The 17,941-nt window shown below is 48.3% G+C and overlaps 1 protein-coding gene across 1 annotated transcript; it reads left to right on the top strand.

Moving 5' to 3' along the window:
• The first annotated feature begins 914 nt into the window (after positions 1 to 914).
• Positions 915 to 14,374, top strand: FBXO34 (F-box protein 34). Its single transcript, XM_009996450.1, has 2 exons — positions 915 to 991; positions 11,657 to 14,374. The coding sequence occupies exons 1-2, from the start codon at positions 915 to 917 to the stop codon at positions 13,845 to 13,847; spliced, it is 2,268 nt and encodes a 755-aa protein (XP_009994752.1). The 3' UTR covers positions 13,848 to 14,374.
• Positions 14,375 to 17,941: the final 3,567 nt, after the last annotated feature.

Here is a 17,941-nt window from a genome sequence, read left to right as displayed (position 1 = left end):
TCCTCTGGAGAGGGAGCAGACGATCCTCAAAACAATCTCCTGGCAGCTCAGGCTTGGGTATTTGAGTTTTTCCTGGGCTCTTTTGCTGTGTCACTTTTTCCTTTTTTGTTCCAACTCAAAGGTGGTTGTTTTTCCACCGTCAAAGCAACGTTAAAGCACTGGTAACTGTGCCCACTCCAAGGACAAGGCAGCAACCTAGCATGAGTGAGAGATACTGCAGAACACTTTTGTTTTGGTGAAATCTGCTGCCTTATCTGTGCGTGATGCAAAGACGGGGCGGTTTTCACGAGGCTCGGAGGCTGCAGGGTGGCTTGTTTTTTGTCCTGTGTGAAATCCACCACGTTATTTTGATTAGAAAGCTAACGTAACTCCTGGCAGGGTCAAATCTTACTGCTAGCAGCCATTTCCCTCCAAAGCTTGATGTGCTTGATGTGGTGCTAACAAGCAGAAGGATCTTGTGCGTCCTGTTTGCATGGGAGGACAGCGTGTTCCACCAGAGGTGCCAAGGTAGTGCTGCAGTCATATACAAGGTGAAGAAGCATTTTATGTCTAGACAGGCTGTTGTGAGGAGAGTGCATTTGTATTTGAATAGTGTTCAGAAATCTAGATGCAATTAATGGCACTATGATGTTAAGTTCTTTTATATTTTTATATATAATCTTCTATATACAAATGCATATATTTGTGTGTATGTTTATTTTCTTTTGGGGAAGAGTCCTGGTCCTGATCACTTGTGGTCAATTGCTGCTGTGCTTCAACATGATCATCTTATGTACCTCTTGTTTGTTCAGTTTCTAGGTGGCAGAGACATGGTGAAGCTCTGTGTGGGGCCAGGAGAGCTGATGGGGCAGCTTTGTTTGTAACCCAGGATGGACTGGCTGTGACGGCGTGCCTTAGCTGGAGAGGTAGTTACCATGAAGAGTTCCTGCAGAGCTGGCCTCCACAGGGAACCACTGAATTCCACATCCTCCACCTTCCATCAAGTCAAACGGTATGAACAGACTGGCTGCTCTGCCTGTAGTTAAATATTTAGCACTGATTGAACCATCCCCTTATTTTCCTATTGTCTTGCCTGTCGCTCAAATATTTGATCTGAGTTCTTACTTTCAGATGGTGATGAAGTGAAATGTTGTAATGGCTTCAGGGCAGAAATGTTCTTTGACATTTTTATTTGATAATGACAACTACAGCTGGTACTGTACTGGGAGAAATCTTGGGGTTTTTTAGCAACAGCTGTACATTAATTTGGGAACATGGCTTTGAAGGAAAACTTAATCAGAGATTGGCTTGTCATAGTAGGCTTTAAAACATGCAGTCAGCTTAAAGCCAGTGGAAATACTGGCAATCGTTGTGGTTTGTCTTGCTATGGAGTAAGTAATTAGATTAGTTTAAGCTCAGATTTGGTAGTGCTCACACTCCTGTGTCTCTTATTAAGAAGAAATGCACGATTGATTTCAAACACTTGTGCTTATGTGACAATTAAGTGAACGCCTCTCACTGTGTTTCCTTATAGGAACACTGCACAGAACAACTTGTCCTTATGCAAATGCAAGAACCATGTCAGTTTGAGTTCAAGCTACTTGAAAATATATGTATCTTTTTCTTTTACTGAAACCAAGACACTTAAACTTCCTCAGACTGGAGCAAGAGAGCCAGCTTTCTGGTTTCCCAAAGCTGCGTGGATTTAAATCAAACTTTAACCTTTGGTCTTTGTGGTTGTGTAGACAGCATATACTTGCTGTGTTACTGTCTTCCTAAGTTAGTGCTGGAAAATACTTCCTTTTCTTCTCTCCTCCTGTAGATTAAGCCATTATTGAAGATGACAGATCTATCTGTGCAATTAGGAACCTTCTTTTGATTCCCAGGCTGCACATTCATGCCAACTTACTCGTTTGAGCTTGTGTTCCTTTTTTTGTGTGTGTAAGGACTGCTTCTTATTTTCTGTGGTTTACCTCTTCTGCTGTGTTCTTTAAAATGTGGTTGTATACCCTTGCCTGTGGTTTTGCTGTGCTAAATGACCCAAGTTAGTAGCTTCTTGAATAACGACTGTCATCATCGTTCTCAGTCTGGATGAATCTTCTCTGAGTCATGGCAAAAAGCATATGCTGCTCTCAGAGCAGATCTGGCAGGAGAGCTTTTTACTGCTGCCTTAAATATATCACTTAAATCACCTCTACTTGCCTTTGTCTCATAAATGTGTCTATAGTGGCCAGTGTACCTTTCTTAATTAACTCCAAAACCTCTTGGTGTTCACCTTTCTGGTGCATCACCATCTGAACTTCAAGACTCTCCTCTGTTTCTGTGGCTCTTGGTGCCTCTGCTGTGCTGGTAATGCCTTTCCTTTCTGTGGGTGCAACTGTAGGATTTGTACTGAGGTCATTCCTAACAAAATCAGAGTGTTCTTAGGGCTGATTCTTGAGGCGTGTCTTTGGTTTCCAGGCTGATATTCTCTTATTCAGCATCACCTGGGGCTGTCTGCTGCTAAACCAGCTCCTTTGTCTGTGTTCCTATTCCTCTGCCAATCTGTCTTAACTAGTAAATCTACATGTGCCTTCTGAAGTCCATGTGAGTAAGACATAGTACATTTCTCTAAAAAGATCACTTTTTTTTTTTTTTTTTTGAGAACCTTCTGGTTATTCTGGCATATTGAACTATTCCCTCTTTCCCCTTTTTCTTTGTGTCACTTTAATCCTCTTTGCTTGCAAAGCACCTTTATATTGAAGTCAGGCTGCCATCCCTGGAGAGGCTGCAGTTTTCCTCCCTTTCTCCCCTGCAGTGCCACCTCCAATGTGCCATATGTTTTATTAACTCATATTGTTGCCTTTCAAGAGGTTTATAAATCTTGCTTCTTGGCCGGCAGTTTCTAAACCTATCTATTTTGGATTCTAAAACTGAGATGAGCCACTCCTCAGGACTTCTGTGAAGCTTTTTAATCCTCCCTCTGCCAATGTTCTTGTTCAGATGAACCCCTGGACTTGTGCCCTCGTGATCACCCTTATCACCCCTCCTTAAAAATGCTGCAAAGTCAAATTTAGTGTTTTGTGCTGTACCTAGAGTACTCTTAATCTCTGCCCTGACCTTGCTTGCAGCCCTGATTCTCTCCCTGTTTTTTCTCACAAACTGAAGAACTTTTAACTGCTTTGTTTTTAAGTAACTTTGTGGGTACTTGATGCTGCACTGGTTCCCACATTTATTCCTACACTTTTTGGCCTCCAAGATACAACTTCTCAAGCGATGTGACTTGAAACCTCTGTCTGCTTCTTGTATCCTTCCCAAAGAAGGAACATGTTGAGGTTGGGGTTTCTTCTGTTCTTCTTTGGGTTGTGTTCTTGATAGTGAGAACACCTTTTGACTCCTGGAGAATAACTGCTGGGTTGTGCTGGCTGCAGCAAAGCTGGCTTCATGAACCAGTTCCTTTCAGTCTTGAGTTTCAAAAGAGCAACCTGGTGACTTGCCTTCAGATCCACCTCTGCTTACTCTTTCTTTTGAGTGCTGAGTCTCTTAATGATATTGTGGTCCAAGGTTAATTTCTATAACCTTTCATGTGTTCTCATTATGTCTGCACAAAAGGGAAGACAAAATAGCATCACGTTGTGTTGGTTCGTTAACTGTTGGAAGAAATTCCTTGCACTGTGAAATCCAGAAGGATCTTAGTCCTTGGATGGTTAATAAGAAAATAAATGTTAAATCAAAGAAGAGAAAACCTTTCTAGGAGGAAACATCTCACTATGTATCTGTGCTGTTCTGAGCAGGTTTTGGCAGAGGTCCTGTAAAACCACCACTTTATTTTTTTTCTTGCTGTCCTTCTCCCAAATGACTGGTGTGATTCCTTCTCATCTTAGCCTGTTCTACCACAAGTATTCCTGCTATCCCATCATCTTGGAGCTACATGTTTTGGGAGCAGTTTAACCTTTTTAACACCATCATAGAATGGTTTGGGTTGGAAGGGACCTTTGAGATTATCTAGATCCAACCTCCTCTGCATTGGTAGGGACACGCCCCACTAGATCAAGTTGCTCAGAGCCCCATCTGACCTGCCTAAAATGGGCATTTAACAATATAGTCCCTACTACCTTTAACTGTTACCTGAAATTTAGGGGCAGGATTCAAGCGTCTGTCTTCCTAAACCTGTTTGTAGGTGGCAGGCAGATCCCTGCTTCCCCAGAAAAGCCTTTTATGAGCATATGTTGAGGAAAGTTAAGTATGTTGTAAACTATCGTACTGAATACAGCTATCCTATAATATAGGTTGGAAGGGACTTCTGATCATCATTCACTTTCAACTCCCCCAGGGGCTGGTAAGCTGTTTAAGTTATATAAAAGACTAGATAGTCTTCAAAAGCTTATAGGACTGCACTGCTCTTTGAGCCTGGATTTCAGCTGATTTTGTTCTCTGCTTTGTGTCATCCCTGTGTCATCTGTAGCGTGTGGCTGGGAGGCAGGGAGCACGGGTTTGAGCTTCCTCAGGCTCAACTAAGAATTGCTCCTGCGTCACTCACTTCATGGTCAGTGGTTTTACACAAAAAGCTGGTGGAGCAACAGGGCTTCGCTGCTTCCTCTGCAACGTTGGGAAAGTTGCTGGGGCTGCTCCGCGTTCTGCGGGAGGGCGTGTGTGTGTGTCTGGTGGCTTTTAAGAGGTGTTCAAAACTTATTCATGGGTGGGCGCCCTCAAACTGGAGTCGTCTCTGCCTGTGGGGCTTGGATGTGCAACCTGCCACCCAGGGCTTCTGCTGGGTGCAGATGGTGGAGTTCCTGTGGGTTGGATTTTACGGCCCCTCCTGCGCACAGCTCTGTTTGGGTGTTGTCCCCTGCAAAGTCAGGTTATTTGAACATCTGATGTGGGTGAATAAGTGGTGGGGGATCTACAGTTAAGTGTTAGGTGCCTACTTTGCATTTAGCTCCTCAGCTCTTGCGGGCCAGCTCTGCCCCACGTGTTCAGCTTGCTCCTGCTTCCTAAGCCCAGGCTGGTTACTCAAGTGAAGAATCCAATACCCTCTGTTTACCCTCCAAGCCCACGATAATCCTCACCCTCTGATTGATATGAGAGGCAATTTTGCTGGTGTTAGGAGATGAGTCAGAAGCAGTTGCTTTGATACGAAGTTATTGCTGCAAAGGAGTGGGTTGTCTGGAAATCGGATGCCTCTGCAGCTGCCGAAGTCAAACCCACCCCTGGTCTGGAGCATTGTGCTTCCCAACCCGCCTTTCCCTAAGCTTGGACACTTGCCACGTGCCAGAACAAGCTCCAGTGAGTAGCAGAGCATCGTCCATCCTGGCTACTCAGCTGGGACTTTCCCTCCCCAGCAGAATCCATGGAATGCTTTTGAAGCAGCTGTCTGTCTGCTTTGCCTTGCCCCGCCAGTGCAGAGGGGATGGAAATGGCAGTGGAGATGGAGCCCGGAGGATCCACCGAGTCCTTCCAGAAATAACAAGTGGTTGACCATCCAGTACTTAGTCCTTCATAATTGGGTCCTTTACAGAGGAGTTAGGCTTTATAGAGAGGGAAATGGGATGCCAGGGAAGAGGAATGCCTTGCCAGAGGTTATGCTTGGTGTGGGTTTTTATTGTTAGCTTTTCAAGCTCCAGTGAGTAGCAGAGCATCGTCCATCCTGGCTGCTCAGCTGGGACTTTCCCTCCCCAGCAGAATCCATGGAATGCTTTTGAAGCAGCTGTCTGTCTGCTTTGCCTTGCCCCGCCAGTGCAGAGGGGATGGAAATGGCAGTGGAGATGGAGCCCGGAGGATCCACCGAGTCCTTCCAGAAATAACAAGTGGTTGACCATCCAGTACTTAGTCCTTCATAATTGGGTCCTTTACAGAGGAGTTAGGCTTTATAGAGAGGGAAATGGGATGCCAGGGAAGAGGAATGCCTTGCCAGAGGTTATGCTTGGTGTGGGTTTTTATTGTTAGCTTTTTTTCTTCCTCCCCCCTCCTGTTTTTTTTTTTTTTTTTTTTGGCTTCTGCCTTATGCTAGTGTGTCCTGAGGGGTTTTTTTTTCAGAGTTGTAGTTGGCACTGCGTGTGCAGTCAGCAATGCTAGGAACTTTTGTTGACTGGAGTTAAGTGTTTACAAAAAGAAATCCACAGGAAACTTTGGGGTTTTGATTGAAATTTTCGCCTGAGTAAAACCTTCTGGCGCTTTGTGCAGCAAACTTGCAGTGTGAATGTGCTGTCTGAGCAGATCACGCTTCTTGTTGTTGTTGCTTTTGCTGGCCAGAGGAAATCTTTTGGCTTCACAGAACATCATGAGAGTCCCTGACCCAGATGCAGCAGAGGGTGTGTAGACTCTCTGGACCCTAGAAAAGTGGTGTTAAAATGGAGCCTTTTCTACCAGTTTTTCCTCCAGCTTTGGAGCTTCCACTAACATAAATATATTACTGTTAGGCTGCAGGGATTTAGAAGGTTGTTCAAATGCAGAGTGATGCAGAAAGCATCTGTCATAGGAGGAAAGGCTGAGAGAGCTGGGGCTGTTTAGCTTAGAGAGAAGGAGGCTGAGGGAGGATCTCATCAATGCTTATAAATATCTACAGGAGGTGTCAGGAAGGTGGGGCCAAACTCTTCTCAGTGGTGCCCAGTGACAGGACAAGAGGCAATGAGCACATAAGAAAACACTCCTTTACTCTGAGTGTTACAGAGCCCTGGGACAGCCTGCTCAGGGAGGCTGTGGAGTCTCCATCCCTGGAGACATTCCAACCCCACCTGGCCGTGTTCCTGTGGGATCTGCTCTAGGAGGTCGTGTTCTAGCAGGGGGGTTGGACTGGATGATCTCCAGAGCTCCCTTCCAACCCTGAACATTCGTGTTTCTGTGAAGATTCTGGCCAGCTTGGTACAGCAGCTCCTGGGGCTTCCCTTCAGCAGGGACAGGAGGGGGGGGTTGTGTGTGTCTGTGCATCTATAAAGGCATAGATTTCTATATCAATCCAAATGTCAATCCCACATAGTAACTAACTGGGTAAAGCTGCAGTGGAAACAAGCTGTAGTTATGACTTGTGAAAACAGCAGTGTCATTCCAGAAGTGTAACTATCCTGGTTTTCAGACATGGCTGGTTAGAAATAGAAAAACTGGCCCTTTTATTTCAGCAGCTTAAGGCTGGAATAACAGTTTTAAGGCAGCACTGCTGGTTGTTTTGGTGCTGATGATTCTTGGCAGATTTATCTCTTATCAGCAATTCAAAACCACACGTTTGGGAATGAAAACCTTTCATGCTTCCTCCCTGAACTTCTGAAGAGTTGTTGTCTCTGAAGATAAAGTTAGAAGCTTGGTAACTCAGAGGGTGGAGGAAAGCAAACAGAATTACTCTGGAATTAAGTATCAAAGGGAATTGTCACTGACTTCACCTTTTAACAGCTATTTTTGGTGTTTTAAAATATTTTAAAACTTACCTGCAGCTGCCATGATTCTCTGCTTGCCAGCACTGAAGTGTTGCAGAAATAAGGTAGTCTGTGGGTGGGGACTGAGCTCTGGTTCATCTTCAAAGCAATTTCTGCTGGGGAGCTTTGTTCCAGTTCCAGGAGCTGGAAATGAAATGTGCTGCTGACATGCAGGGGAGAAGCTGAATTTGCCTAAGAGTTCTTATTTCTTCATGTTCACAGCAAAATGGTATGGGGGCTGCTTTTGTTTTACTCCATTTTAGGGAAGATCTGTTACAAACATCCCTCTTAAAATGGAAATTCTCCTCCCCACTGCCCAAAAACTGGGAGGTGAGGGTGGCCCTATGATTCAGCTGATCAGGTGGAGTTAGCAGGGCTCCTTTAGAGCTGTCTGAAGTTATTAACTGAAGGTTTTCTTTAAATCTGGATCCATTAAAACAGTGCAATGAACTGAACTCTGAATTCAAATGAAGCAATTACTCTGGCAGTAAAAACTTCTGACTAAGGCATAATTTTGTTATGTAAATTAGAACTTTTCAACCTTAAATGGTATTGTTGGCTGAGCCAGAGACTAACTGAAACACAGGAGGAAATAAAACCTTAAAGGAGAAATCAGTAATAGGTGAGGCAGAACTCTACCCTTTGTCTTTCTCCACAGACCAGAAATAGCAGGGAGCAGCTGAACCAACTTTGCTGGCTAAACGTGTCCTCTGAACATGTTGGGGTAACCAGTTTACTCCTGTTTTCCTTCCTATAATACCTGGTCTCACCTTTGTTTGCAGCTTCTCTTAATGAAGGGTGTTGTACTGATTGTCCTGCTGGATTCCTGAAAACTGCTTGGAAGAAAGCCTTTTAAAAATACCTTCAGCTCATCTTTCAAACACCCTGGCATAAAAAAATCATGAAGTAAATTTGATCTTCTGCTCCCAGCTCGTGAGATTTCAACATGCAAAGTCCTGAGTTTAATTGGAGTCATAGAATCACAGGATGGTTTGACTTGGAAGGGACCTTAAAGATCATCCAGTCCCAACCCCCCTACACAGGCAGGGACACCTCCCACCAGCCCAGGCTGCTCCAAGCCCCATCCAACCTGCCCTTCAACACTGCCAGGGATGGGGCAGCCACAGCTTCTCTGGGCAACCTGGGCCAGGGTCTCACCACCTTCCCACTAATATCTTCTCCCCGGGGTACACTGGTGAGCAGCCATCAGAGCATTTCTTTTTCCCTTTAGCCTGGAAAGCACAGCTCCAAAATGCCCTTCTGGATTGGGAAAGGAGTCCTGCAAGCACCATTCTCTGCAGCAGCTTCCTGCAGTGGTTCACCTGCTGCTTTTCTGGGCTGGGCTCTGGCCTTAGCACATCAATGGCCTGATCCTGTTCAGCTATCAAATGCAACCAGACCCTCTGGAAAATGAGGCTGGAACAGACTGTTGCAGCCTTGATTCCCCATGCTCTCTTATTCATCTGTTTCAGCACCCTGAAGTTCTATTTTTATCAGATTATTTTAGTTTTTAGCATCCAATTGAGAAGGCAAACAGGCTCAATTGCATTTTGCAGAGGAGACTAAATTGAGAGGTGACCCAGTTCCAACAAGAGCTGGAATTAGCATGCAGGAGGCACAGGGAGAAACTTAACCCCAGCACTAGGTGGGTGTATCTGCAGGAACAGGACCTCTCTTTTTCCCCACAGTCTGTAGGTGAACTCCAGATGGTTTTGACAGTTGCAAGAGCAAGGTGATGATCTTCATGCAAAATGTGAGGAGAGAGAACTTGAAAGAAAGCCTGAAGAGCACTGCACAGGACCAAAGAGGTCCACTAGGATTTAAGCACACTCAAAGAAGGGTGAATTAAGCTGTTCCTCTTGATCACAGAATCATAGAATCACTGACTGGTTTGGGTTGGAAGGGACCTTATAGATCATCTAGATTTGGACCCCCTGCGTGGGCCCCATCCAACCTGCCCTTCAACACTTCCAGGGATGGGGCAGCCACAGCTTCTCTGGGCAACCTGGGCCAGGGTCTCCCCTCACAACGAAGAATTCCTTCCACATATCCACTCTAAATCTCCCATCTTTCAGCTTGAAACCATTCCCTCTTGTTCTCTCCCTCCCTGCCCTTGTCCCAAGTCCCTTCCCAGCTTTCCCGGAGCCCCTTCAGGCACTGGAAGGTGCTCTAAGGTCTCCCTGGAGCCTTCTCTTCTCCAGGCTGAACACCCCAACTCTCCCAGCCTGTCTCCAGAGCAGAGCTGCTCCAGCCCTGGGATCATCTCTATGGCCTCCTCTGGACTCTCTTCAACAGCTCCATGTCCTTCTTGTGTTGGGGATCCCAGAATTCGACCTGCAGTGGGTACAGTCCCCTCCTTGGCCCTACTGGCCACAGTGCTGGTGCTGAAGCCCAGGACATGGTTAGGTTTCCAGGCTGCCAGCACATGGTGCCAGCTCATGGGGGTGTTAGGTGATGAGAAGCTCACTAAGTCCTCCTCAGGGCTGCTCTCAATCTGTTCTCCACCCAGCCTGTCACTGATGTACCTCCCCAAAACCTCTCTCCCCACACTTGTCACCCATCCCTTCACCTCTTATCACTAGAGCCAGAAGGAGGAACCAGAACCTCAGGGGAAAGCATTGGTGCTCCCTGGGTGCTCTGCCATGGGTCACTCTGGAGGGTCTTCAGTCCTGGCTAATCCCACGTGGAAGGTCCCCAGGCTGTGCTCCAGGTTACTCATGCAGCATGTCCATGTGTGGTTTTGGTCAGTATCTGCTGGTATGGCTTCCCTCTTACAGCCATCCTGTGTGCTCAGGTGGGTCTGCTGAATGGGTGGGTGCTCTGGGTTCCCTCCTCCTCGGGTGCCCACCCCATGGGTGCCCTGTGTAGTGTCCACAAGGGGCATCTCGAGGTAGGTGTGTGTCCAGATGGCACTGTGGCAGGACAGGGACAGCCCAGGTGGACTCTGCAGATGTCCATCTGATCCACACCGAACTGTGGGTGTCACAAGTATAACTTGGTTTGACGTTATAGATGTTGTGGCTTGAGGTTTTAAATAAAAAGCTGGTTTTAGGCTAGAAACACAATTGCAAAGCAACCAGTGTGGTGGTGGCTGTCAGGGGAGACACATTCAGTGTCTGAGTGTGTCCATATCAGCTCGTGATACGTGGCATTGAACCTGCTGTTCTGAAACCAGCAAGCAGGGATTGTCCCCCTCTCAAAAAGGAGGCCTTTGCATGGAAGAATTCAAAGATTACTATGTAAACATCATCTGTAGTTGGTTCTGTAATATGCTTATGTGATACTCCTGGGAGAAGAGCCTGAAGTCTCCTGGGAATTGCATCCTCTGTGGCAGTGCTCTGGGCTGCTGCCTTTTTTGAGCTTTGAATTGGAGGTAACAGAATGAGTGCCTGGGTCTGTCGCAGAATCACTTTGGTTGGAAAAGACCTTTAAGATCATCTAGTCCAACCATTAACCCTACTCTACCAAGTCCAACACTGAGCCACATCCCCAAGTGCTACATATAGATGACTTCTAAACCCATCCAGGGATGGTGGCTCAACCACCATGTACAGGTGTATGTACAAGTGACATCCAAGTGTCTCCTTCACAGCTGTCAAATTCTCAACCATAAAAACACCCCCTTGAAAGGGGTCCTATTCAGCTGGACATGATGCTTCTCTCAGGCTGTTTCTGGGGGGCCATCTGATGTATTAGCCTAAGGGCCCTCATGGGAAAACACACATATTTGCCATTATTGATGGAGTAAAGGGTAGGTTTCATTTTGGGTGGTATTAGGAGATGAGAAATCTGCTGGGATCTGTGAGGGGGATATAATTACACCTGGTACTTTCCCTTTTCAACTTTAACTGCACTTCACCTACTGAAAATAATATTTCTATCTATGTGTCTGGTATCTAAAGTCAAGATAAATCCTTGGACCCCTGTGTGCCTTCAACTGGATTGAGTAATGCATGGACAGAAGGATGGCTCTAACTCTAGAATGAACCTGTAGCTGTGTTTGCAGGGACAGAGCTTAATGATAGGATTTCTTCTTGTGACTCCCTGGAAACGGGTTTCTCTGACTGGAAGAGCTCTGCTATCCTTAAGACCGTAATCCTACTGCAAGAAGCTCTCCAGGGTTGGATGTTGCAACCTTGGGTGCTGCTTTTCATTTCTTGTGTGGTTCCCTCTGAGGTTTGGGCTGCTGGATGTGGATTAGGTGGTGTGCTGGTGCCTACTCTGGGCCACCTTCTCTAATTCCAGGCAAGTCTGTTTTGCAACTCTAACTTCTTCCCTTTCTGTCTTCCTAGGGTTTCTGGTATGCACTTAAAGCCATATCTCAAATTACAGAAGAAGGAGCGATCTCCAGAAATAAGCCAGGATTCCCTGAGGGGCCCACCTGGGACCCATCAGAGATCAGCACAAGAAGAGAAATACACCAACAACTGCACCAAACTGAACGGTTTCCCAAAACCCTCCCTCCTGACTCCATCTCGAAAGCTTCTGGGGATTATTTATCCAAATACTATGTGCAATATGAACGGGAAAGGTCCAGCGGATGGTCCGAGTGCAAGGGAAAAGAAGAACGCCCTGTCTGCCACGATCCACCAGGGAGAAGAAGGGGAAGGGCCTCTGGATGTCTGGGCTGTAGTGAAACCTGGCAACACCAAGGAGAAGATTGCCTTCTTTGCAGCCCAGCAGTGCAGCAGCAACACCCGCCTGGGCTCCATGAAAATCAAGAGCACGTGGGACATCGACGGGAGAACAGCGAAACGCCGGAAAAAATCAGTAGATCTTAAAAGAGCCAAAATTCAACTGGAGAGAATGAGGGAGGCCAACTCCAGGTGCTCCCAGCCGGAGCCTTTTGCCTGTGGCATCGAGCACTGCTCAGTGCATTTTGGGAATGACAACGGGGAGGGTGTGTTCCCGGGCCGGTCCCTCTCGGTGATCGAGATGGTGGCCTTCCTGGAGCAGCGGGCGAGCGCCTTGCTGGTGGACTGTGCCAAGTCCTGCACGGCTGCTTCCACCACCAGGCTGAGCTCTCAGCCCAGAGCTCTGCTCCCTGCCTCCGACCCCTTCTCCTCGGCCGGGGCGTGCGAAGTGCACGGGGAGAAGGGACCTTGTGGTGGCAGTGAGCAGCAGAGCGAGCCCGTGCGCGTGCTGGACATGGTGGCCAAGCTGGAGTCGGAGTGTTTGAGGCGGCAGAGCGAGCGGGAGGCCGGGAGCCTCTCGCGGAACAACAGCTTCCGCAGGAACGTCGGGAGGGTGCTCCTGGCAAATGGCACCCAGCCCGAGGGAGAGGTGGGGAAGGTCTCCTCGGGGGGCCAGGCTCTGGGGGATGATGGCTTGGAGGAGGCAGGGGTGGCAGAGGCTGGGTACGGAGGGCGGTGCGGTCCTCTGGGTGATGCTGAGTTGTGGGATGGTGCTGCCTCTGCTCGGCAGCCCTTTCCTCCCGGGTTGGATGCTGGGGTGAGGAATGTGAACCCAGGGCTGGCTCAGGCAGTGCTGGCCATCACCTCCAGCAGGAGCGACTCGGAGGCACAGCTAGAGCCTCCCAGGGCTCTGCTCTCAGGGTGCCTGGCTGCTGCCAGGCTGCCAACAGATCCCTTGCAGAGCAAGAACACCCCTGGTGATCGTACGTTGGAAGAGCCTGGAATTTTCCCAAGGCAGAGCCTGCACCCTGCTAGGAAGGAGCCCCTGTGCATCAGTATATTGGCCACCAAGACCGAGAAAGGATGCAGGAGAGAGAAGCTTTCTGACTGCAGTTCTAGTGAAGATCCCCTCCCAGGGAGGCTGTTTTTCCTCCAAGCTGACCAGCCTGCCGCTCACAAGCAACAGGCGCTACGGGAAGGTACTCAAGAAAAGCCAGGAGAAGCAGCTCAAAATGAGGATGAGGATGCTTTGGCATCTGACAGACCGTGTGTCGGAACCCGTGTCCCTACAGAGCCATCTGCCCTTCCTGTGCCACCCACAGAGGGGGCTTTGCAAGTACTTGATGCTTCCTGCTTGAAAAGGCAGGTCTCGCATGACTTTCTGGAGACCAGGTTTAAAATCCAGCAGCTCTTGGAGCCTCAGCAGTATATGGCCTTCCTGCCTCACCACATCATCGTGAAAATCTTTGGATTGCTTCCTACCAGGAGTCTGGTTGCCCTAAAATGCACTTGCTACTACTTCAAGTTCATCATTGAGTACTACAACATCAGGCCAGCAGACTCCCGCTGGGTCCGTGACCCCCGCTACAGAGAAGACCCCTGCAAGCAGTGCAAGAAGAAGTACGTGAAGGGGGACGTGTCCCTCTGCCGGTGGCATCCCAAGCCATACTGTCAAGCTTTACCCTACGGGCCTGGGTACTGGATGTGCTGTCACCGGTCTCAGAAGGGCATCCCGGGCTGTAAGTTAGGTCTCCATGACAATCACTGGGTTCCTGCCTGCCACAGCTTTAACCGTGCTATCCACAAGAAAACCAGAGGAGCTGGAGCTGAAGCGGAAGAGGAATATTAGTGCACATCCACTTTCCTGCAGGATTGGTTGGGGTAGGAGGAGATTCTCATGCCTTGTGCTGTTTACAGTGTATATAATTGTTGTGGTTTGTTGTTGTGTGTTGTTTTTTTTTTCCACAGGGCTATGAAACTGCACATACTTAAACACAAGAGCCTTTACCTTTTAGATCAAAGAGCTTTTAGTCCATCTGTGTAAATAACACTATAAAAACTAATTGTACATATACAGAGTCTTACAGCTGGCTGAACAACGTAATCACTACAATGCAGCTATGATAGTGTTGCAGCTATAGTTGTGTGTGTTTTTAAGTGTCTTGTTTCAAAAATCTGTATATCCTGTATAATATATGAATGTTTCTGAGAAGAAACTCTAAATAGGTAAAGGTCAACTTGTTGAAAGAGTCTTCGGTCAACTTAACTGGACAACCTTAAAATTAGACTAGGCCAGATCCATTATAGTAGTGTGGCAGTGGATAAAAAGAAAAGAATATTATTGTATAGTCAGAATATAAAAAATTCTTGTCTACCCTACCTGTGTTGTCTGGTTGGTTTTTTTTTTTACTTAAATAAAATGTGCATTCTAGATCTGCCTTACCTGATTTTCTCTTGTAAAACTCTTGCCCCCAAATAAAAGTACTGTAAAACCTGTGGCAGAAACTTGGTACTGTGATGTAGTTCAGACTTTGTGCTTCCTGTGGAAAACTGGTCCTCCTCCTAAAAAGGAAACAAACAAACAAAACCCAAACCTGTTTTACTTGGAGAAGTCCCTGCTGTAATGGTCACAAGTTCCAGGTTTTCTTTTCCCTCCCATCAGCAGCAGAGACAACAGAGGCTCCTGGTGCCTGCAGAGCTGGTGATAAGTGTGTGAAATGTGCAAAAGTGAGGACTCTGCTTCTCTGCAGCTCAGCTGGACACTGGATTCCCCAGGATGGGGCCAGCAGGATGAAAGTGGGGTTGCCTTGCTTGGTGATGTTCTGGGAGCTTCGTCTTCTGCTGTAGGTGGGTTTTTTTCTGGAATCCTTGCAGTGCTCTGCCCTGCTCTGCTGCAGCCTCAGGCATCTTGTTCCTGAGTTGGTGCTTCCAGAGAAGAGCTGTGAATGTTGATGGCAGAAGCAAGATGAACAGTTCCTCGAGCTCTGGATGGGAGCTGAGCGTGGCATCTGTTCCAGGATTTCTTCTAACACATTCCTCTCCTGCAGTGTTCCTGACTCCAGTGACAGCCCTTCTGGTGCCCAGCTCGCTGCCTCAAGGTGAAGGGTTTGGAAGCCTGGGACTGTGCCCTGGGCAGCCCAGCAGTTCCCAGGAGCAGAGGAGGTGGAGCAGCCGCTGTGCTGCAGGCAGAGGGAGCCAAGCAAGGGCACAGCAGCTGTGTCTGCCTTGTCTGCCTCCCTCTGCCTGTCCCTTCTCAGGACAAGGACAGACCCTGGCAAGTTTCATTGCAGACAAAATCTGACCTGGAGGAAGAAGAGCTGGTACTTCCCACAGGGATCACTGTGGCTTTCCTGTGCCCTGCAACCCCCAAGGGAACACTTGGGACAGGGTGAGGAGCAGCATCTGGATGGGATGGCTGTGCCCTTGGCTCGTCCTGGTTTCTCAACTTTCAAAGCAAGGTGTGGACAGGTGAGAAGAGCTTCTGGCTGGGGGGGCCAGGCTGAACCTCCCCCGTCCCTCTGCTTCTCCCATGGCTCTCTAAAACCAGAGTGGGATGGCATGGAAAGACTCACCTTGTTCTAGAGCATGAGGACAGAGGGTTTGAAGGCAGATGCTTTTATTCTGTCCCGTAGCAGTGAAAGAAGGAAAACAGCCCTTCAAAGAGTGGGCTGGGCAAGCTCAGGCTGCTCACAGGAGATGCAGAAGATGCTGGTTTGTTTCCCCAGCCCCTGCTTTACCTGCTGCCCGGGGCTCAGGCATTCCCTGCTGCTGGGCTGCACTGCAGCAGACATGATGACAACCAGGAGGAATGAAACTAGAAATCTAAAAGGAGGGTGGGGCTGCCTTGTAATCAGCTGTGAGGAGGGAGAGGAAAAGCAGGATCCCTCTGTAATTCCTGACTTCATTCTCTTCACGGGGTGCAGGTGTCACCCGAGGCTCCCAGCAGAACAGCTTTCTGGAAGGAGCTGTTGTCTTGCCAAAGCCATCAGCATCAGGGGCCTTCAGCTTCATTTTCAATTAAGGAAGGAGGGGGAAGAAGCTGCTTTCCTGCCCCCCACCCACTACTCTGGAAAACTTGAGATAACTCGCCCCAGGATGACCCCGGCGAGGGAAGTCCCTGCGAGGCTGAAATAGAAAAGGCAGAGGAAAATCTTTTGTAACTAGATAAGGGGCCAGTGAGGTCATATTTTTTTGGTCACCTTGGTTGAACAGGGGGGGGAAAATGAGAATAAAAATAATACCCTTGGGCTGTTTTGTTCCTTGGGTCAGTTAAATAGGGAGAGGACACTTTGCTCCCTACCCTGCCTGCTTTGCCACCCTCCCCCTGAGCTGCCTGAGGAACGTGGGCTGTTTTATACATCATTTATTACCCTGCTTGCTGGAACTCTCCCTGGTGCACAGCGTTGCTGTGAGCAATTGTTTCACAGAACAACCTTTTGCATCCAGCAGGGGGTTGGTTCTCAATGCAGCAGCTGTGCTCTGCTGCCTACAAGCTTGATTTTTTTTATCCCCCCATGAAGTAGTAAAGTGCCTGTTCCTGTTTCCTTAAGGGCCAGTTCAGGGAGAACCCAAGGACTGATTAACTTTTTTTGTTTCCCCTCTAAGAGGCAATAAAAAAACCCCAACCAAAACACAACAAAAGGCCAGTGTTGGATTTAGAAAATTCAGTGTTCAGAAGAACTGTGGACTAAAGACTGTGCTGTGTGCTTGACTTTGCTGCCTGGAAGTGGCTGGGGTGTCTGCACTGACTTTCCAGATACCCCTGTGAAGAAATTATAACACCATTTCCATTGTTTGTAAGCTTCCAGTTTTCATCAAGCTCTGAGGGTCTTCTGGCATGGGCACCACTGAAAAAAACCCACCCATGGCTGAAGCTTGTGGTTGGGTCTTGCTCCATCCTGCCTGTTTTTACAGCAGCTTTTCCTGTTTGCTGCATTCCTGTAGGGAGGCTCCATGATGCTCTGTCAGCTCAGCCTTGGCCCCCGTGCCAGCCCCTTAAACTGCCATTTTACACCTGCACATCCAACCTCCACCTTCAGTCCCACTTCTTGCCAGGTGGGAATGGTGCTGCAGCCTCACCCTGGGCTGTTTCTTTTCTCACTCTGCGTTGGGCTGGGTAGGGATGGTCTCAGGGGCTGCTCTCCTGCCACAAACCAGGGTGGGAAGAGGACAGACCCTCCTGCTGCTGGCACAGCAGTGACTTAAGCACCATGTGGGCACAGCTGAGCTTGGCTTTGTCCCCTGGTGTCTTGTGTGGCTGTGACCAACTCTGCTGCGACCGAGGCAGTGACCTGCAGGAGCCCCAAGCTGCTCCCAACTGCAGACAGGATGGTGGGGCCTCAGTCCTCCCCAGCATGGAGCTGCCACCAAAAAACCAGTGCAGTGGGGTGGGTTGTTTCCCCTCCCTTGTTCAGCAGCCAGTAAAGTAGGGCCTGCCAGGCCACCAGCTCCAAGGGCAGAGCTTGCTTTTTGATGACAAACGTGGCCCTTTCCCGGCCCCGTTGCTCAGACACACAACAGTCCACTTCAAAAGTGACCTCCTTCTGAAGACATGTGTCCTCCTGCAGTGCCCTTGTGAAGAGGAGCATCTGCCCTGGCCTGCAGCAGCAGTTCAGGCTCAGCACCTGCAGAAATCAATGTCACCCCCAACAAGGAGCAGCTCCAAGCCAGACTGACACACGAGATCTCTCCATTTACACATACACATGTGTGTGTGTGTTTTGCAGGGCTCTACCTGCTCCCCTGGAGCTGCAGTTGTTTTATGTCAGTGTTGCAGGCTGGGTGTTGCTCTTTACCCCACTGTATGATTGCACTGTAGCAGGGCTGGTCCGTGGAAGGCTCTGAAAGCTGGAAATGCTTGGGTGCTGCCCCAGCACGGTGCAAAACAAACCACACAGGAGTAACAGTTATAAATATACAACTTGAAAAAAAATTACTGTTAAA

The sequence above is a fragment of the Chaetura pelagica genome, unplaced genomic scaffold (assembly GCF_000747805.2).
Source record: "Chaetura pelagica isolate M959 unplaced genomic scaffold, ChaPel_1.0 scaffold274, whole genome shotgun sequence".
Classification (NCBI taxonomy): domain Eukaryota; kingdom Metazoa; phylum Chordata; class Aves; order Apodiformes; family Apodidae; genus Chaetura; species Chaetura pelagica.
Note: the sequence above shows the minus strand (reverse complement) of the source record. Positions and strands in the feature narration are given on the sequence as shown.

Coding starts and splice junctions, on each gene's coding strand:
- FBXO34 (XM_009996450.1), top strand. CDS start 915: ATGAAGAGTTCCTGCAGAGCTGGCCTCCACAGGGAACCACTGAATTCC. Junction 992..11,656: donor ACCTTCCATCAAGTCAAACG/GTATGAACAGAC, acceptor CTGTCTTCCTAG/GGTTTCTGGTATGCACTTAA.